The 21,588-nt window shown below is 50.6% G+C and overlaps 1 protein-coding gene across 4 annotated transcripts in view; it reads left to right on the top strand.

Moving 5' to 3' along the window:
• Positions 1-21,470, top strand: part of NSMCE1 (NSE1 homolog, SMC5-SMC6 complex component) — a 58,855-nt gene extending 37,385 nt beyond the window's left edge. For all 4 annotated transcript variants that reach the window (XM_046668502.1, XM_046668501.1, XM_046668500.1 and 1 more), the window contains 6 exons: positions 12,296-12,417; positions 13,414-13,491; positions 14,721-14,867; positions 19,635-19,751; positions 20,590-20,710; positions 21,227-21,470. In XM_046668502.1, the coding sequence (XP_046524458.1) occupies positions 12,296-12,417; positions 13,414-13,491; positions 14,721-14,867; positions 19,635-19,751; positions 20,590-20,710; positions 21,227-21,306 (665 nt within the window). In that variant the 3' untranslated portion in view covers positions 21,307-21,470. The remainder of the gene's footprint in view (positions 1-12,295; positions 12,418-13,413; positions 13,492-14,720; positions 14,868-19,634; positions 19,752-20,589; positions 20,711-21,226) is intronic.
• Positions 21,471-21,588: the final 118 nt, after the last annotated feature.

Raw genomic sequence — 21,588 nt, 5'->3', positions numbered from 1 at the left:
AAAAATTGATAAATTGGACTTCAAAATTAAAAACTTCTGCTCTTTATGCTATTTAGAGAATGAAAAGACAAGCCAAATACTGGGAGAAAATATTTGCAAATCATTTATCTGGTAAAGGACTTGTATCCAGAATGTATAGAGAACTCTCAAAACTCGGCAATTAGAAAACATACAAGCAAATTTTAAAAAATGGGCAAAAGACTGGAACAGACACCTCACCAAAGAAGTTATATGAATGGCAAATGAACACATGAAAAGATGCTCAACATCATTAGGCAATAGGAAATGCAGACTGAAACCACAATGAGATATCACTACACATCTATTAGAATGGCTAAAATTAAAAAGACTGTATATATATTGGCGAGAAAATGGAAGAACTAAACTCTCATCTACTGTTGTTGGGAATGAAAAATGGTATAGACATTTTGAGAAAGAGCACGACAGTTTCATGACACAGCCGTTCCTCTGTCATGTGTTTGTTTTTAGGCTCAAGAGAAATAATGATGTATGTCCACACAAAGGCTTGTACATAAATATTGAGAGTAGGTTCACTTGTAATGGCCCCCAACTGGAAACACTTTGGTTGTCCATCAACAGGTGAACCAATGAATGGACTACGGTTATTATCCATATAATGGAGTACTATGTAGCAATAAAAAGGAATGAACCATTGCTGCATGCTGCAGTGTGGATGAATCTCAACATGATCATGCTGAGTGGGAGAAGCCAGGCAAAAGGGAGGGTATATTGCATGACTCCATTTATATACAATTCTAGACAACACACACTTGGCTGTAATGACAGATAAAGGAGTTCAGTAGTTGCCTGGGGATGGCAAAAGGGAGAGTTTCGAGGGGTTAGAGAGAAGGATTACAAAGAGGCATGACGAAATTTTTTTGGGGGGTGATGGATATGTTTATCATCTTGATTGTAGTGATGGTCTCAGAGGTTATGCGTATGTCCAAACTTATTAAATTGTGCACTTTAGATATGTACAGTTAATTGTATGTCAATTGTATTTCAACAAGCCCTGTTTAAAAAAAGATCTGAATTTAAACCCGGTTTGCTTGGTAGCTGTCCTGTTAGTAGTGCTGTGGAGTCAGTTCCGACTCCTAGTGACCCTGTGTACAGCAGAGCTGAACCACGCCTGGTCATCTTCAGCTGGTATTTGACATACTTGTGGCAGAGCTTTCAGCATCACAGCAACGCACAGCGCCACAGTATGACAGCCGACGGACAGGTAGTGTGGTTCCCTGCCCGGCAAACAAACCAGGCCTTGGCTTTGAGAGCGCCGAATCTTAACCACTAGACAGCAGCGCTGGCTGGTGGCTGTCTGACCTTGGCCAAGTCACTGAACCTCAGAGTTTCAGTTTTCCCAGCTGTACACTGGAGCTGGAGATATCTGCCACTCAAGATTATTTGTACAGATTACTAATGTAATTGTGTGGACTGTGCTTCAACCCTGTGGGTGCCCAATCCGTGGTGAAAAGTAGGGGGGATAATCAGCTTTACAAAATATAGCTCATTCTCTTGGCCTGGTACGGCCCTGTGTCATCTTGCGGGACTCTGAGAAAATAGATGCAGCATCCACGAAAGGATCCTTTCCATCCTATATCCAGGGCTTACCTGGAGAGGCTCCTGCTTTGAAGTCTGCCTCACAAGAGAGTTGATACGTAGTTATGGAAAATTTCTGTAGTTCACTTTCCTAAAAACAAAACAAACATGGAGGCCCGAATTCACAAGCCTTCGCAAGAGGCCCAAGGCTTAAGCCTTGGGGAGTAGGTGCTTAAGCCTGCTGATTTTGTGGAATGATGTTGCCCGGCTGGGGGTTTGAGGGTACCCCAAACCTGAGCCTGATTGTTAGTTGGAACCTCTGTTTCATTTATCATGTGGCTTTACTGAGCAGTGGCAGAAAGTTTCCACAGTCCACAGATACATGGCAATGATTCCCTCACAATTATTTGCCTTGTTAAAATGTTCTGGGGTGGGTCTTTCTGGTTTTTAGGAGGAACAGGTTTGGTTTTTGGGGGATCTTGGATTCAGCCTTCTCATCTTAGAAACTAGGAAGCAGAGGCCCCTCGTTGCTGGTGCACTGTCCGGTCTCCTCACTCTGGCTCCGGGCCCCGCCACTGCCGAATGCTGCCTTCCACATCAGTGCCAGATCCACTGAGTGGCTACCTTGCCTGAAGTTCTTATGGTTTCTTTTTAAATTACTTTTTATTTTGAAATAATTCCAAACTCAAAGGAAAGTTGTAAGAATAGTACACAGAACTTTTTTCCCCCTTGAATCGTTTAAGAGTAAATTACCAATTTGAGGTTCCATCACCAGTAAATTTTTTAGGAATCATTTTCTTCCAGCAAGGACATTCTCCTAAATAACCACAGGATAGCCATTAAAATCAGGAGATTAACATTGATACATCACTACCATCTAGTCCATAGACCCCATTGGCATTTTTCCAATTGTCACACTATTGTCTTATTAAGCAGAGGATCCACCTCAGGGTCATGTATTGCATTAGTTATTACATACGTCTCTTAAGGCTCCTTCAGTCGAGAATAAGTCCTTCGTCTCTCCTTGAGTTTTATGGCCCTGGCATTTTTGAAGATTATTGACTAATTATTTTGTAGAGCAGTGCTGTCTGATAGAAATATAATGGGGGCCACATATATCATTAAAGTTTTATGGTACCTACATTAAAAATGGTAGGAACAGGTAGAAATATCCAAAATAATATCATTTGAACGTATAATCATTATAAAAAGTTGTTAATGGGATATTTTACATTTTTTTATATTACATCTGTGAAATCCAGTGTGTGTCTTACCCCTGCAGCATATCTTATTTGGCCTAGCCACATTGTGAGCGCTCAGTCACCACGTGTGCTCATGGCTGCTGTGTGGGCAGCACAGCGTGGAATGTCCCTCAGTTTAGGTTTGTCTCATGCTCCTCCCGATTAGATTCAGGTTATACTTTGTACTTTTGCAGAAATAATATAGAAGTGGTGTTGTGTTCTCTCTGCATCCTGTCTGGGGGCATACGGTGTTAAGTTGGTGTCTGCCAGGTTTCTCCACTACAACTTACTCTTTTTCCCCTGTGATTAATAAGTATTTTATAGAGAAATACTTTGAGACAAGGTCAGTATCCCACTTTTACTCACAATTTTGCATCCATTGGTCTTTCGTCCCTAAATTCATTCATTCTTTAATGGTTGACAAATTGCTGTGAGGTTCCATTCTGTACTTTCTAGCACTAACATTTTGTAATTAATTATGCTATATTACTATGTGTTATGTTAATTTTTAGTGGGTTTTAAAATTATCTATTGTCCTAAGGACAAATTAGGCAAAATATCTAAAAATTTAAATTAAAACATTAAGATTTAACATTCTTTCAGTGAACAAAATAAATAATATGGTATTCAGGCAAAAAACCAGTTAACTGAAATGCGGGTATCAAAAATAGAGTAGTGAACACAGTATCAGAGGAACATTGGGGTATGATAGATATTTTCCATTTTTGTCAACCCTTCTGTCTGCCTTCCTCCTAGGTTTGTTTTTCTCGTGCTGATTTACATGACTATATTTGCTTTGTTGTCCGGTGCATATTTCAGGGCTCATGCATGTCATTAGGCGGCGTGCATTAATGGCGAGTCAGTTACGGTGTTGACATTTTGGTTTAGTATTCCGTCTCAGATGTGCAGTCATGTTTGTAAGCACCTTCTCTTTCCAAGGGAGACTCGGTGATTTTTAGAAGCTGACTCCAAATACGTTTTCCTCTTACTTTAGTGATTTCGTCATGCATGTCTCCCCTTTGGCTGTGGAGAACACTTAATAAGCTTACCCCTGTCAGAGGCTGCTTGCCTTTCCTGTTGATCAAGGGGGATTAAGTCTATGATCAGAACTGAAAAGTGGCATAAAATTAGCATGAAAAGTAACATCTGAAATGCGACTTGATGAACTTTTCAGCATAGGAATTCCACAACAGGCAGTTGTTCTGTGCCTAGACAGGAACCTTCGGGCTCAGGAAACTCTGTAACCAGGAGGAAACGAGTGCTGTTGCCTGTCTGGCGCTTGAAGGACGAGATGTGTCCAGATCCCCGCCCGCTCTCGAGGACTTTGTGCCGTGCAGGCACCCAGGGTGGGATGGGCCCCAGCAGTCCTCTCAGGCCAGCACAGACTTAGCGAGCCTGTTCTCCTGCGTGCTTCATGCTCCCCCAGGTGTGGACATCACTTGTTCTGGAGTGTATTTTGTACTGGATTGCAAATACCAGGGAGGTTATCTGAGGGTCATGGGAGGACTGGGACTGAATTCAGGAGGATTGCCACAAATACCACTGGTAGGAGCGCTGAAGCCAGTTTTTGAAGACAGGTTCAGATGAGGGACTTGGGAAAGTTCTCTTACTTTCTGAGCCTCATCTTTCTGTTTTATTAAGGAAATCTTATCTACCTCGTGGAAAAGTTGTGAGGATTAAACAAAGCAACTTATTAAGTGCCTGGCACGGAGTTCTTCTGGCACATGTTCAGTATGTGCTGCTCGCTGGCCCTTCCTTCCTTTTGCATCCTCTCCGTGTCATGTAATCCCAGGTCCTGGGCAGGGGCTTGGGGGCAGTGACTATCAGAAGATCCATAATGTTGGTCAGTAGCATGACAGGAATGCCGGTATAGAGCGTAGGGCTGAATTTCTGATGCTGGAGTCTTCTCAGGAAATCCGGAAGGCGTGGTCACCATTTCCTAGTGGAAGGAAGTCCTGAGTGCAGGGGCTGAGGTGGGGAGGGGCTTTGTGTGTCTGAGCAACAGAGAAGGCCAGTGTGATGGGAGTGTAGAGCAGGGGGCCTGTGGGAGTGTGGCTGAGGGTGATGGGAGCCGCCAGTGGCTTGTGGGGGGGTGCGTGCCAGGATCTGGCTCCGCTCTTGCTGCATATGGAAGAGGTGTAGGGGGCTAGAATGGATGCCAGGAGACCGTAGGAGGGTGTTCTTTGCTCCGGGAACGAGGTGGAGGGGGCTCAGAGGAGGGCTAAAGTGAACTGGAGAAAAGCGGCTGGAGTCATCTTCCTGACAGCACCATAGGCCCGCACACGCCTTTCGGCTGCCTCCCTAACTGCTGCTGGGAATGGGGCCCTGAGCTAAGTCCTGCACTTAGGAAGTGTGCAAATGAGCGAAGACCACCCAGTGAGAACAGGTGAAGGCTCTTTATTCAGAGCTTGCTCTAGCAAGGGAGTCAGCACCTTCACTGGTGTCTTGGCAGACTCAATGGCAGGCAGAGGAGTGAGAAAAAATGGGAAGCTTCTGGTGTGCCCTCACTGGAGGCTGTCAGCATGGGGAAGCTGGGGGCGGGCTAACTAGAAGCAGAATGTCCTGTGATTGGTCAGGGGAACACATTTAGCCTTCTCTGGTTTGTCCTAAGTTCGCAGCAGGGACAAAAATTAGGAAGCTGTCAGTTATTAATCAAGTCCTGGTCATTTTGAGCCGATTATTACAAGGGTTATTGTTTGGCTTCCTGGACCGTTTGCTGGAGATAGTGTCTGACTTCCTACAAGTCTGACTTAGGGGAGCAGGCTGGCTTCCTGGGCTGGTTACTGTAGATGATGGTCTGGTTCCCTGGGCTGGTTGCTGCAGATTGGGGTCAGAGCTCTCTTTCTATACGTGGTCTGTCCCTTTTCCATTTGTATGTTCAGTCTCTCAGAAGAACAGGGTGACACAGTCTGTTCTTTGAGTTGTTCACAGCCCAGCCTGTGTGAGAAACCACCACCACTTACCTGGTGGGTCAGGGAACAGAGTGGCCTCATTAGTCACTGTGTCCTGTTACAGCAGGGTTCTGGCCCATGTCAGCATATGAAAACTGGTGGAATGTCAGTGGGATCTAGCTTACAGGCATGGCTTGTTTGCCCTACAGTGTTTTTAATTTTTAAAAATTAATTACCATGTTTAAAAAAAAAAAACAGGAGATTTCTCATAAAATTCCGAAGATGAGGCAGATGGCTGGAACAGAGTGGCCCTGCCTCTCTCGATGGGACGAGTGTCCTCCACTTCATCTGCTGTTGTCCGCATCCCTGCTTCCCGCCTGGTCTCTCTAGGCAGCGGATTTGTTGGTCTCAATACGCTGTGCTCAGATGAAACCTAAGGAGGAGAAGCTTACACAACAGGATAAAGCAGAGCTGCTCTGTTTCAGAGAGTGTGGGCGGCCGTCCCCTGCAGAGCCCCTTCATCAGCTCCTTGAGTTTCCCTGGGGTGAGTAGGAGTGGGGGGGCCGCCACTCCATGATAGACAGACCACCTGTTTTCAAAGGGTGAGTTGAAATGCACATTCATGGTATCAGCATTGCAGTTCTGCTGAAAGCGGTCTCGTCTTCTGTGATGACTCACGCTGTAATTCAGGATTCCGCTCTGCCTCAGTACCCTCGTGATGAAGGGTCAGCCTGCTCTGTTGCCAGCTAGAGTCCTGACCCATAGACCTCTGGCGAGGGGAATGGCTGGTAAGTGGGTTTATTGCACATGTGGGGACAGTAGGCATATGTCTCTGTCACTACTCCAGCAGTGTTATCATGTGTTTTAATGCATGTGGCTGAAATGCAGGAACTATGCCAAGTACTATAAAATAAGTTTTATACTCTGTCATTTGAAGGAAAGCCAAAGAGTATACTTCCTAACTGAAATAATCTCTTTATTTAGAAAAAAATGATCTTTGTATACGTGGAAACAGATCTCTAAACAATAGAGACAAACAATTTAGTGACAGTCTGTTACTAAAAGCCCAGTGACCCCGTTCCATCAGTGCCCTGAGCTAATCCACCTTGTCACAGGACACTGTCATTTTTCTCTTTTTTGATTCAGACTCCTAAGGGTTAAGGAGTCAAGTTATATTGTTGTTGAGCATTGAAATATTTTTTTAACTTTTTATTATGGAAAACTCAGAATAATACAATGAAGCTTCATGTGTCCATCACCCAATTAAAATGATGATAACTCAGGACTAATCTTGTTTTATCTATGCTCCTACCTACTTACCCCCATATCATTTTGAAGTAATTCTCAGACATCATTGCATATCTAAGTAAGAATTTTTTTTTTTTTAACGAATGCTTAAGTCTTCTTGTCAGTGCACCAAACTAAAGGCCAGACGTCTGATTTCTGGTCGGGACTTTGTTACTTCCTGGCCCTGTGATCTTGGGTAAGTCCTTAACCCTGACCCTTGGTGTCCTCTTTTGAAAAACAGACTGTACTGCATCCTGGCCCCCCTCAAGGGTGGTTTGTGAAGGTCTGGGGAGGTTATGAGGTGAACTGATGTACAGATGTAGAGAATCACTTGTCTAATGTATTTGCCACATAAAACACAACTCTCCTTGCGTTTCTGCTCTTGTCAGCACTGTTCACCAGCCATAGTCTGGAAGTGCCATGGACAGCTCCCGTCTTTTCATTCACACATCTGAATGTCGAGAGAATCATTTTCCCCAGGCAACTGATGGAGAAGCTGCAGGCTGGAGAAGTGACCCCACACACACACTTCCCTGGCCCAGTGTCCCCTCTGGCCAGCCTTTCCCATCCTAGGGGGCTGCCCTCTCAGGCCTGATGTGCCCCAGCACCTGTGTCCAATCCAGGGCCTGGGCAGCCCCATCCTCACTGTGCTCAGGAGGACCTCCCAGTGGCCCCATCAGATGAGAGGGCTGTCACAGGGCAGGTTGGCCCACAAGTGGTTTGGTCCCCGGGAGTCTTATTTTTTGCTGTTATTTCCTCTGCCCAAAAATATCATTTCCTATCTTGATGCCTAGTTTGGAACAAAACTATTTGTTGCTCAGAAGCTAGGGCAGCAGACTTCCTGATTGCCTGCTGCCCAAGTATGCAGTGAGTCCTAGGTTCTAGCAGCCTGCTGAGAAGCAGGGACCCTGATTAGCAAGAAGAGGTTTCTTGGTTAAATTAAAATTTAATTTGAAAAGAAAAGGAGATAATATGTACAGAGGTGATCAGAAAAAACAATCTCTCAAAACGTATTGAACCAACCCCTGCTCCTCAGAGGAGAAATGTCCCGTTTTGTTTGGTGCTGCCCTAGCCTCTCAACTGCCCTGAGTCCTCTTTTTAAATTGCCCCAGTGGAAAGGCATTTCCTGCTAAAGAAAGAGCTGTTCCGTCCTCTCCTGGGTCTTTGGCCTTTAGTTCAGCTCCTCTTGCGGTCGTGTGTGCTGACCCCCGTGACCTCGCCCAGTGGTCAGGGCTGGACCTCTGTTCTTTGCTGATGGATGTTGGCTGGGCCCAGCTTCCGGTACACGTCCTCTGAGAGCAGCCTTCTGTATTCAGCACTGCCTCTGGCATCTTTACTAGGTGCTGCCCACTTTCCATCTTTCCATATTGGCTGAGTCCGTCTTTGTGACCCTGAAGACACAGTGCCAGGTTCAGGAGGGATGTAGATGTGACCCTGGCAGGGTCCGGTATAGGGAATGTTCTCCGAGAACACTTGCTCTGTTCTGCAGAGGCTGTGCGGCTTAGCGCCCAGGAGCTTGGGATCTGGAGTCAGGCAGGCCTGGGCTCTATTTCCAAGCTGTAGGAACTCTGGGCAAGGTATTTCACCTCTACAAGGCCTCTTGTGTATAGAGATATCAATAACTCACCTATGAAGTTATTGTTCTTGGAAGTGTGAGATGAGTCAAGCTAATGAATACCACACATACTAAGGTGAATTAGAGCCACGTGTTTACAGGCCCACTGTTTTCAGCCTAACAATAGCAACTTCACTGCAGCCCACCAGAAATGTCCAGGTACACCCTGCTTACGAGCAGAGAGAACACAGGTGGCACGAAGATCTGTAGACCCTTGCCTGGTTCAGACATGGTGCTAAGCGTCCTGGTTAGGGTGTCTCTGCTCTCTGAGAAGAGGCAGCTGTGGCTGGTCCAGCGCCTTGTTCCTCACTTCTTGTAGCCAGCCATTCTATGTTGCTGACTGCAGGTCAATAGTGTCGAGAGACCCAACCTCCGATCCAGCTCTACCTGTAAAAAACCTGACATTTTGCTACTTAGGTCAAGTCTGCCTTTTTATCTCAATTGGTTTGGGTTTCTGAAGGGAGGAGTGATGTTATTAATCCCTTCTCTTATGTCCTTCAAAGTGGTAGAACCAAGACTGGAAATAGTTGTCCCGGAATCGTGTGATGCGGTCTTTATCTCACGTACTTTATCCTGAGCATGGACTCAGGATCTTGGGGCCAAATGGATTCTCAGATACTCTTTTAGTGCAGTGTGTCCCTACAGATTTGCAAACTGTGGCTTCTTCACCATGCGCTTCAGGAACAGGGGAGGGAGTGGGGCAGAGCCGTGAAAATTTGCCTATCTGAAGACCTGATATTGGGAGGCACCAATCTGGTGTAACCTTGACACTTAATGGGCATGTCAGGGATCTTGGGAGCAAGAAAGAGACCCCTGTTCTGGCCAACTTAGAAAGGAATGTGTGGCGAGGCTCTTGGGAAAGGGCCACACAGGGCTGACTGACAGCTAGGGCCCAGGCTGGGGAATGGGCAGGAACCAAGGGGCACAGGAAGTGTAGCAGCACCTCATGGCTAAAGCCACCTTCCCTGTGTTGCTGAACCAATGAGACGTTTATTCTCAGGTGATGATTAAAATGGAGAAAGTCAGCACAGAGTGTCTGTGAGGGACATGCATGGTGTCGGCAATGGAGAGGGTCGTGGACGTGTCCTGACATAGGAAGCCTGTGTGGTAGGAGAGGGTGAGACCCGAGAGAATGTGAACAATGGAGCAGACGGCTGGTTTCTGCAGTGAGGAGGACAGCGGTAGGAAGTGGGTTTGGTTTGTTTTCTTGAATGAAAATCTAGTGAAAACCTTCATGTTTCTGACCAATGAGACTGGACAACAAACCAGAGGTGGTAGGCAGAGGGGAAAGCGCAGAGTGGCTATTAGCTCATCCCCCTGTGGACGAGCTGTCTGGAAAGTCCGAGGTGTTAGAATGCTTTTGATCTGCCCACAGAGCACAGTCTTCTGAACGGCACCCCGGAGAGGCCTTTGCAGCGGAAATTATGAATTATCGCTTTCAGAGGGAGGTGGGACTTGCCACTGTGTCATATTGGGTGGACAGGGGTGGTTCCTGCCCACGAAGAATCCTGTCACTCAGTCAGTGAGCGAGAGATGGTTCTTGAGGCCTGACTGCCGTGCGCCCGAGTTTCCCAGTGTTCCACCCTGCAGCAGAAAGGGTTTCCGGCGGCCGAGGGCATGGCGTGTATGGAACGGGCAGGCCCACGCGCCGCCTCGAGGAGGTGTTTTGCATGGTGTGGAAGAGGAAGAAAGCACTAAAGCACTTTGCGCTGGGGGCAGCAGAGAACATTTTGTGGAAAAAAGTGCCATTTGAGCTGGCTTTTGTAACTACTGGCAGAAACAGGAGTGAGGGGGAGGGAGGGCAGTTCAGGAGGGAAGGCGGCGAGAGCAGAGGCACGGAGGCGGGAGGCAGGGTCGTCTCTCCCTCTTCTCATCACACGGTTTCAGCAGCTGTGGCCAAATTTCATTGTCATGCTACCATCACGATTTTTGCCACATCCGTGTACCATCTGTTTATGATTACTCATTTTTTATTTAAATTGCATTTTTTTAAACTTGAACAACTTTACTTAAAAAGGAAAATTAGACCCCTGCTACAATTTGCATATTAGCGTTGCTGTCATGGTCTTTGTCATTAGCTTTTCTGGGCCCCTCAGTACTGAGAAGCCCCTTGAAGTGCTTCTGCACCTGTCAGAACTGTTGCCTTCACATGGCCTACACGGCCATGTCTTCACTGCCACCACCGTGATCATTTCTTCTCTAAACTTTAATCATCTTTAGGTGTACAGGGAGCTTAGAAATGCCTTTCCCTGTAAGAAGTCAAACACAGATAAAGCTGAAGTGCCCTGGGATGACCCCCTCATCTTGGTCCCCTTCCTGGCGATGGTCTTGGTCATCAGCTTTGGAGGCAACTTTCCAGGCCTTTTTCTTGCAGTGTTGTTTTGTTATTGTTTTTAACATAAATGGTATCATATTGTCTGTTTTTCTACTGTTTTGTTCCTCAGAGTGATTTTCTAAGGCACAAATCTTTTGAAATGATTTATTTTAATAAGTATAAACAGTAATACATAGTCTCGATTTAAAACAGTATCACAGTACGGAGGTTAATTCCAAGACAAAGCTGACCATGGCCTCCTCTGCTTCCGACTCTGAAAGGTTTCCCACTGCCCATAGGAGAAAGGTCACCATTCCCCTGCCTGACAGGGCCCTGTGCCATCTGGTTCCTGCCTCCTACTGTAGCCTCATTGGCCCTGCTGGCCCTGCTTCCCTCCCAGGCTAGTTGCCTGTCCATTCACCCCGGCCCTCTGCAGTACTGGGTCGGGCGGCCCCTCCCTGGGCTCGGTACATACCCCCTCCTTTGATGGACTGATGGCCCCGGACTGTGGTAGCTGGCTTCCTTGTGTGTCTCTGGGCTGTGTGTCTCCTGTTATCAGGGGCAGCAGGAGGCGGGCTAGCGTGCAGGTCAGAGCACAGGGCCTGCAGCTGTGCTGTGGGGGCTCACTGCTGCTCACTGTGCCTGGTGGTGTAATAGTGGGGGAGTCAGACCCCTCTCCGCCTCCTGGCCTCTTCCTCTGAACCAGGGGGAGGATGCTGGTGCCTGCCTGGGACGCCATTGGCAGGATCGCTGACTGCTGAGTGACTGTGAGTGAAAAGCGCTCACACAGGGCCTCTCCAGGGTTGAGTGCTCAGTGTGAACCGCTGCTCTCCCCTGGTTGTTATTCTGCACTGTGGCCCCCTGGGGCCCAGCGCACAGGGCCTGGCCGGTGAGTGTTCAGTACACGTTTGGCTGTCAATCAAGGGAGACAGGAATAGAGACAGACCTGACTCATGTGTGAGGACCTGCAGGGACAGAGGCTTGGCAGGGGGAAGCTGGGACGAGGTGGAGGCATTGGGCTGGGATGGTGCTTGCAGTGGGAGCTCGCGGCAGGTTCTGAGCACACCAGCAGTGTGCCGAAGGTGCTGAGTGGGGAACGGTGACTGGGCGGCAGGAGCGTGAAGGGGGAAACAGGTGGGGGCTGCAAGCGGAGACAGGAAGACCACAGCGGGTGCAGAGACCATCTCCCGGGCCCTTCTGCCTCACAGCACCCTGTGTGTCTGAATACTCCAGGAAGAAAGAAACCACACAGCGCTGGCATTCACCCAAGAGGGCCGGGGCCTTTGCCCGAGTCTGGGTTTGCTGTCATGTGTTCAGGTTGATGGAGGATTGAAACAAGCTACACTTTTTTGATGAAGATCCCCTCTTTTCTCTGCCTGTTTATTTCTAGGCAATGCTACTGTAGAGAAGTTGGAGGACTTCATCAACAACATTAACAGTGTCTTGGAGTCCTTGTATATTGAGATAAAGAAAGGAGTCACAGAAGATGACGGGAGACCTATTTATGCACTGGTAAGTGCAAGACAGAGCCCTCCAGTGGCATTTGTGAGGAACTGGGACTGACACAACCTGCCCAGTGCCCTCCTTTATGGAGAGAGAAGGTGCACCCTGCCTCAGCGAGGGCTCTAAGACAGGGAGAAAGACCCTGGGCCTGGCCCACCTCCCTGAGCCGGCCCCTTTCCACGCGGGCTGGCTCGGGGTCCCCAGAACCTGCGCCCAGGCTCTCCACCTCAGTGCTTGCTTCACCGCCCCACATGAAGCCCCTGCCCAAGACGCGGCAGCGTGCCTTTGGCTCTATTTTGTTTGTTGACAGTTCTCTGCAAGAAGTCACCCCAAATGGATGGAATATTAGGATTAAAGGGAGAAAATGCTTTTTCATTTGGAACAAGACATAGAAGCTATGAAAAGAAAAGTATGTGGGGGCACTAAGGACTGAGACCTATTTGGGGCCTCCTGTTGTTTTCCGACTTCCCTCCTAGCTAGGCAACAAGAGAAATATAGGTGGGGAGAAGCTGGCCGGCTCCCCACCCTTGGCTAGGGATCCGCCTTAGTCCATCAGAGGAGGTCAGGCTCTGCCTAGCCAGGCCCACACAGAGAGGGCCCTAGCCCAGGGTTTCCCAAACTCTCTTCCTGCGAAGAAAGGGATATGGAGTCAAATCACTGTGGAAACGCTGGGTTAAACAGGTAGATCAGATGTCTTTACTGCCAGACTTCTCAGTGCCTTTTGCATTTGAAGCTCCATTAGCATGCAGACAAGTCTCCCAAATTCATCTCAGTTTGGAAAATACTGCACAGCCTTTGGAATTCTGAAGTCTCTGAGAGTCAGACAAGTTGAGTGAGCTAAAGATTTCAGTCTATAGTATAAGACTGGTTACAGATCCATCCCCGTGGCCACAGTGCTGGAGCACAGGTGCTGAGTGAGCGCTGAGGGGAGGGAGGGAGAGCTGACAAGTGAATGAACCGACAAGCCACGGGCCCGCCTGACTGTCCTGCTGACTTATTTTTCAGGTGAATCTTGCAACGACTTCAGTTTCCAAAATGGCCTCAGATTTTGCAGAGAATGAATTGGATCTGTTTAGAAAAGCTGTAAGTACAGCACCTCCCATTGGCCAGGCTTCTATGGAAACTTCTTTCTTCATCATTAGAAATGGAAACTGCAGTCTTAGAGTGTCACCACTGCTGCCCGAGAAAGCCCTTTGCAGAGGATGTCACTGGGTGCCTCACCCAGGTTCACAGCCGCCCGGTGATTGCTGGGGAAGTTGCCATGGCTACCTGGGAAAGGAGGGCTGATCCCAGTTTGAACCCTAACTGGTTGAGCAGCAGGAGACCTCACGCGTGTGCAGTGTAGGTGTTTTACAAGTATTACTCTGAGGTGTGGTGCAGACCGGCAACAGCAGCAGTGTTGCATGAGAGCTTTCTAGAAGGGCCGAATCCCAGGCCCCATTCAGACTGTTGGATCTGAGTCTGCAGTTTAACAGGTGCCCACTAAACCTCTGCATGGGCTACCTGGTTTCCAGAGCTGTTTGCTCAGCTCTCTTGTCACTCTCCTGGCTGAGCACCTGGCTAAGACAGTCGCTCTCAGCCTTGGATGTACGGTACAATAACCAGGGAGGTAAAAATAATTCAGACGTTCCAGCCTCACTCCAGGGCTGTCGAATTCTAGTCTCTGAGGACGAAGTCCTAGGGTCATTCCCTTCTAAGTCTCCTCTGGGGCTGATTAGCAGCCAAGGTTGAGAGCCAGGCTCTGAGACACCAGCCACGCACCTTTGTGTGCAGGAAGCCTGTCTTCCCAGGGGCTCTGCCTCGCTGTGGGCAGACGTGTTGGGAGAGGTCACCTGGCAGCCTTTCCTGGCCCTCCTCCACAGTGCCTCTGTGGCTCCTGAGCTTGCTTTCCTCCTGGCCTGCCCTGGCTCTGCTCTTCTGCCCTTCCAGGCTCCAGCCTGCCGCGCAGGCCAGCCGTCATTGCTTGCCCACCTTTGAGTAGGAGAGTGCTGCCTCATTTATTCATTCATTCATTTCGCAGCTTCTCCATCTTCAGGGAGGTGGGGGCACAAGAGGTGAGGTGACTTCTTAATTTGGGGGCATTAAGATCATTCATTTGGGATGATGTTACAGGAGTGACTTTTGAGTCAAAACTGAACCTGTTTATGGCTTTTGATGCAAATTATGAAATTGTTTTCCTGAAGGATTGTACCCAGTGTGCAGTTCTGCCTGTGATAGGAGTTTTACTGCACCCCTACCAGAATTGGTATTAGTGCTTAAAAGTTGTTTTTGCCAATTTGATAGATGAACGTGGTACCTGCTGTTTCTTCCAGTTGGAACTGATTATTGACTCAGAAACTGGCTTCGCATCTTCCACAAATATTTTGAACCTGGTCGATCAACTTAAAGGCAAGAAGATGAGGAAGAAGGAGGCTGAGCAAGTGCTGCAGAAGTTTGTGCAGCACAAATGGCTGGTCGAGGTACTTGTCCTAGGATTTCCCCTGCTTGGCTCACTTATTAGAATGAATAACAGTTTTTCCTCCAAAACCATATTGTATCCAACTGATGTCTGTTGAGCGAGTCCCTTATCTACTTTGATGCCACAGTGGCACTGTGAGGGCCTGGGACCCTTCTGTTCACTCACTCCCTTGATCTGTCCAGGGAGCCATAGCCGGAAGTGGAGAACCAGTAGTCGCACCCAGGTTTGTGGGCTGCAGGATTCAAGCCTGTGGTCCACAGACCACAAGGCAGTGTAGTACAGTGATTAAGAGCGCAGCCCTGGGGGGCCGGCCCGTGCCCGAGTGGTTAAGTTCGTGCGCTCCACTGCGGCGACCCAGGGTTTCACTGGTTCGGATCCTGGGTACGGACATGGCACCACTCGTCAGGCCACGCTGAGGCGGTGTCCCACTTGCCACAACTAGAAGGATCCACAACTAAAATATACAACTATGTACTCGGGGGATTTGGGCAGCAAAAGCAGAAAGAAAAAAAAAGAGCGCAGCCTGACTCCCAGTGCAGGTGGCCTCACGGTCCTCCTCTGTAAGAGGGAAGTAAAGTATCCACCTCACGGGGTACAGCTGTGAGAGTGGGGGCGAGGCGGTGTCTGTGAGGTGCCGAGTGCTGGGTGCCCAGAGGAATTGCTGTCCTTCTCGTGGTGCTTATTGTCAGCATCCGTATCATGCAGCTCCTCTCCTGTAGATGGCGGCCCTGGAGGAGCAGAGAGGAAGCGTAGAGCAGCGTTTGGAGAGGAGCTGTGGGAATCTGTGCAAGGCCCGGATTGCAGGCTCGGGTGTCTAGTTCTACTGATTAGAGCAGAACAGATGTTGCAGTTCTTTTTCCACGAAAGGCACCACTGTTTCCCAGAACCCTGAGCCAAGCGGGCTCAGCTCGTCCCAGTTTACCACAGCTCTGCCCCTCCGGGTTCCTGTGTTCGTGCAGGACGTGCTCAGATCTACCCTCCACTTCCTCACCTTGTGGTCAGATGCATGGCCAGAGGCTGCTACTTGTGGCTGACGTGGTGCTTCACTTCCTTTTTAGGGAGCACTTGCCTCTGGGAGTCAGAGTTACTGATCTCTATGGGAGTGGGCTGTCTCTGGGAGTCAGACCGGAAATATCCACTTCCTGAGGTCATTTCCTGATGGAGGGAAATGGCTGGAAAGGTCATGGGGTGCGGGCAGCCGGGGTGGGGAGGAGAAGGTGGGGGGCGGGGCAGGATGCTCCTAGTGAGCACCAGGATCTCTGGGCACATTCGTGCCCATCATGTCCACGGGTCCTCCCAGCCAACGGAGAGCCCCTTAGCTCTGCATTTGAGCTGAACAGACTGCAGCACCGTGGGCTGGGTGATGTCCCATACCCGGCACATGGCAGAGCCGCACCCAGGCCCCAGTTCGGGTGAGTGCAGCTCCCCATCAGTTGCTCTGTCACAGTTGTTCTTCCTCTGGGGTGGATTTGGCAACATGGAACGTTCACGGGCAGCTCAGGTTATAACTGACCACACTCTTTCCTCAAGCCAAGCTTTTTAAGGGCAGAGGCTCCAACTTATTCATCGTCGTACCTTGTCCCACCTGGAGGCACTCGATAGATGCTTGCCGAACGGATGACTGGGCAGATAGATGAAGTTCCAGAGGAACAGAATTTATTTAAAGCTTACCAAAAAATGATAGAGGAAGTACTTGCTCCTCATAGGAAGGGTAGAAAGCACCCATATTCATAAAGAAACATGTTGAAGCCAGCTGTTAGCCACCCCCTAGAGCTGACTGCTCTGCCACTCCAGGACACTGTTGCCCCGCAATTTGGGACCTGAGGGTTATCGTCCGTGTCTAGCGCTTACTGGCGTTGTCACGTGATGGCTGCAGGGTTGTGCACCGACTTTATCATTAGACTTTCCTTTGCCCCAGAGAAGCTGGGCCGCTGAGAGGAAGGAACACGCCTCTGGAGACTGTTGGGCTGAGCTTTGGGGCCAGGCTCCTGTCCTCTCTGCTTTTTCCTCAGTAAAATGGAGATGCTGGTGCCGCCTACTTCAGGGGCAGCTCTGAGCTCTAGTGAGACAGGCTCTGTGGGCTGCCAAGTGAGCGAGCACTGCAGAAATGAGCATGCCAGTCTCCCAAAGCTCTGGCACCCTTGCGGCCCTTGTGGGAGTCCTCTTATTGACTGACCCTTTCAGGCCTCACGGGGACAAAGGACCAAAGCTGGTGGGGAGTGAGACACCTCCATGCTCCTTCTCTGGCCTGGCCGCTGCCACAACCCCCGGTGTGTGGCTGCTTGTCTCTGTGTTCCCATGTGAAGAATGAGGATATTGAGTGCCCTCAGGTGTTTTGTCTTGAGTCCAATGCTTTCTGAACGGGTCAGCCTGGTGAGCTTGCTGGGAGTTCTGTGGCACTTTGGAGGAAGAGCTGAGGGCCTTGGGGTGAGTGCTGGCTGGCCCCCTGACCAGCCTTCTTGGGGGCAGCACCTTGATCAGAAGGACCATGTCTGAGTCTGCTCCTTGGCCTCTCAGAAATGGGATTTTCCACAGAGACCATGCCATGTGGACATATCGCCCCAAGGGCACTTTATTCATTAGGATGATGGGAGACTCTCTCACTGCCTGGAGAGCCCTGCTGCTGTGTCCTCTGCAAGACTCCGTCCTGGCATGAAGGGCTGAGAGGTCTGCAGGATCTGCCAGAAGGCCCTGGAGTGGAGGGCAGCCAGGGTCAGTGGGGGAAGGCCCCAAGGTGGAGGAGGCCTCAGAGAAAGTGTGATCCTCAGAGCTTGGGCACTGGGCACAGTTTTAGGCATATAGTAGATGCTTAGTTAATGCAGCTTGAGCCTCACTCTGAACTTGAACTTGTTCACTGGGGCCTGGGGATCCATGCGAGGTCTACTTAATCTTCCCTCAGATGTTTCCAGGCTTTCCAAGTGCTGGGCCCACATCAGGTACTGGGGACACAAGAGTGAGGAAAACAGACCTGGTCGTTGTTCTCATGGGCTCATGGTCTGGTGACGGAGCCAGAGATGAGTCAAACATCCCACTGAAGTAGAATTACAGGCAGAAAGGAAATGTGATTCTGTAACAACTGAAACAAGGGAACCTGCCCTCAACTGAGGAGGCGACATTCAAGCTGAAGGCTGTGTAGGAGGCAACTGGAATTGAGTGGGGAAGATTATCCAAGGGAGAGGGAGAAGCCTGTGCAAAGGCCCTGTGCCCAGAGGGACATGATGTGCTTGAGGAGCTAAGGCCAGGGCGCTCTGAGCACAAGGAGAGTGGACAGGTGAGCCTGGGAGGCAGGTGCATGAGGGACTCGGTCCTCAGCCTGTGAATGGTGGGAAGCCCTGAGAGGGCAGGCAGGGTGATGGGGCCAAGCCTTGCAGAGGCCAGGTTGCTGCAGGCTGCAGAGGGGCAAGCGTGGGCCAGAGTGCAGCTGGGAGGGCTGAGTTGGGGTGGGTGGTGGCTGTGGAGATGGAGCATCATTATGGATTTGGGAGCTGGGAGAAGGTAACAGCCACAGGACCGAGGACAGCCGGGGCGCCTCGTGCAGCAGCCTCTACCCACTTCTAGACTCCAAGGGCTGCCTCCCGCCTGCCTCCCCTGCTCCCTGCAGTCAGCTCTCCTGGCTCTGACTCAGCTCTCCCTAGGGGTGGTCAGTGGCCACCAGCCCTGCCATTGGTGGTCCAGAATGAGTGCACTTTCCTGGCTTGGTGACACGAACATTGTCCTCTCAACACTCCCTGTGGGGCTGGAGGCAGGAACAAGGTGGGAGGGGCTGTGTAACTGTCAGAAATGAGAGACAGCTGTGGCTTGTAAGAATTCGATGGAAGATAACAGAAAAGTGAAGGAGCACATGGGGAGACTCGGCAGGCTGCAGTCTTCAGGGGCGCTGTCTCCTAGCAGGACCCCTTCCCCCTCCTGGCATGGTGATGGTAACAGAGATGCTAATGGGCTCACATCCTAATTAGGCAGTTGACTTCGATGAATCACAGTGAATGCCCGTGACGCTGCCCTTCCGTGACGCTGCCCTTCCGTGCTGGGTCTCCCTCGCCCTGCCTCTTTCCCGTAACTTGGCAATACGCTCAGTGCCTGCATCCGAGCTGTTTATGCACTTCCTGGCTTTCCCAGGGTTTTCAGGTCCCACGTAGACAGTGTGGACTGTGCTCAGACGTGGGAACCAGGAGGCCCCACTACCCACGCCACCATGGTGTTTTTTGGGGCCTGTCCCTGCCTTCTCTGGCTTGTCTCCAGCTGGAAAGCGATTTCACCGGAAGTGATCTTGGGTGGTCCTTGAGGGGGCTCCAGGCAGGAGTGCTGGAGGCCCTTGATATGCTGCTTTCTGGGCTGGGTGGGGCGGGCTAGGGGAGGGAGTGAAGGAGCGGGCGCCTCGGTAGGGATTGTCTTGGGTTCACCCCGTGGAGAGACTGCCTCCCTTCCCCGGCCTCAGGCCTCAGCTGTACGAGGGCTGGGACAGTGCCTCGTGCACGGGGCTGCTGTGCAGATTCACGATCCACATGTGTGAAGGCACAACTAAGGTGCTGAGAAAATGCAGGGGGCCGGGGAGCCTCGATTTCCTCTTAGGTCTTTGCCTAAGTTTTCCCTGCCTGAGGCTCTGCCAAGGGGCCAGCATGGACACCTGTTGGCTGGGGTTGGTGAAGCCTGCAGCACGAGGGGCATCCAGACCTGGGCCGTTCCCTGCAGAGGGAATGGAGGTATGAGCGGGAAAGGGCCTCGCCTGGCAGTGGCTTCAGAGCTTGCCGCCTGTGATTCTGTCCTGCAGAAGGAAGGGGAGTTCACCCTGCACTGCCGGGCCATCCTGGAGATGGAGCAGTACATCCGGGAGACGTACCCCGACGCCGTGAAGGTCTGCAACATCTGCCACAGCCTCCTCATCCAGGTACCAAGTGGGGCGCCCACTCCCCAGGGCTCTCTGCAAGCACTTTTCAGAACTCTTCCTCTGGGCCCAGGCCTCCGCCACACCATTACCTCCTCAAAAGTGTCCGAGACAACCACACGAATGCCCGCCTCTTCTCCTCCCTGGTCCCTCGGGTTTTAGTCCAAGGGCTCTTTTTATTTATTTTTCTCCAGAAAGGCTCTCTGAAGTCTTGTGTAGCTGGCGTCATCTCGGCAGTGACGTGGCGAACATGTCCGTCGACCGTTGATCTCTCACGGCATCTGTTTACACCGTGTACTTGGGGGCTTTCAGCGGGCAGGCTGGCGCTGGACTTTTATTTCCCTTCTGTTTAACTCGTATCTTTCTGCACTTGTCAGCTCCACCGGGATGAGCCTCTTTGCACAGACATCCCTTGGACAACCTGGTGATTGTTTCCTTGGGTTGAATTCCTGGAAGTGGAATTTCTGGGACAGTCTGCATGTTTTTTTAAAGGTTTCGATCCACATTTCCTAATCGCCCTCTGAAAAGTTGTAGCTGTCTGTGTGCAGCCCGCAGGAGGCGAGCAGGGCTCTGAGGGCCATGCGTGCAGGGGGCCAGGGCCTGGCCTGCCGCCGCCACGCTCTGGCCTCCAGAGTCTTGAGCTGCTTCCAGCTCCGTTCATTTGTCAGAATTCTTTAATAAAACCCACTGCACTAAGGACTTGGGATCATTATCATTATTAATCTGGGGCCCAGAAGACAAAAATATATAGCTTGCTGGACATATTCCTTCCAGTTTCCTGAAGGTTTGTGAACACGGAGGTGTGTACAAGACTCCACAGCTGTCGCCTTTCTTGTTTCAGGGTCAAAGCTGCGAGACCTGTGGGATCAAGATGCACTTACCTTGCGTTGCCAAGTATTTCCAGTCGAATTCTGAGCCACGCTGCCCCCACTGTAATGACTACTGGCCCCATGAGATACCAGGTTTGTGTCCCTGAGGCGCTCGCGGGTTCTCCAGGTTTCTGGGAAGGGTTGGGCTGGCAGGACTGAGTGCATGAACCTGAGTGTGGGGGCCTGGCAATGAGGGAGTACTTGGGGACAGGGAGCACTCAGACAATGGCTCCACGCATGTGCAGGTCTGCACTAGCAGGACCTGAACCCCACAAGTTGATGCAGCTTCTGCAGAAAGTGAAGGCCAACCTCATTGCACAGTTCCAAAGGCTCTCTAGAACCCAGCAGAAATTCCAAAGTATGTGGGGGTCTGGTCAAGACAAGCCTGTCTCCCTGGCACCCATGTCAGGAGGGGGAGTAACAGCAGCATCCACGGCCCCGTCGGTCTGTTCATCTGTCACCTGGGGCTGGTTCTGCCTTCTTCACGGGGCAGAGGAGGGTTCCGGTGCAGGGTGTTAGGCCCTGCAGAGTCCTGGGTGCAGAGGGAGCTGTTGTTATGGGTGCAGCCACCTGCGTTCACAGCATCTTCCTGGCCTTTTCTGTGCACAGAAGTCTTCGACCCCGAGAAGGAGAGGGAAGCTGGCATCTCCAAATCAAACAAGAAGCCCCTGCGGTCCCGGCAGCACTAGCTGGCCCGCGCTGCGCAGGGCCGCTGCCTTCGGGGACGACTGCTGCAGCCCTGTTGGGAAGAGTGGCGTCTGTGCTCCGTGGGTCACGTGAGCACCCCTGGATGCTTTGTGGCCACTTACTGACAGGTTTAGAATAAAGCTTGCTAAGGAGTGGCTGAGCCTCAGTCTGTGTCGTGTGCCCCTCTGTAGGCGGTTCGCGTCTTGTCCCTTCCTTCTTTCCTGGAGCTCACTGGTGACTAGGAGCCCCTTGGTTTGGGTTCCAGCAGGTGACATTGGCAGAGC

The sequence above is a fragment of the Equus quagga genome, chromosome 7 (genome assembly GCF_021613505.1).
Source record: "Equus quagga isolate Etosha38 chromosome 7, UCLA_HA_Equagga_1.0, whole genome shotgun sequence".
NCBI classification, from domain to species: Eukaryota; Metazoa; Chordata; class Mammalia; order Perissodactyla; family Equidae; genus Equus; species Equus quagga.
Note: the sequence above shows the minus strand (reverse complement) of the source record. Positions and strands in the feature narration are given on the sequence as shown.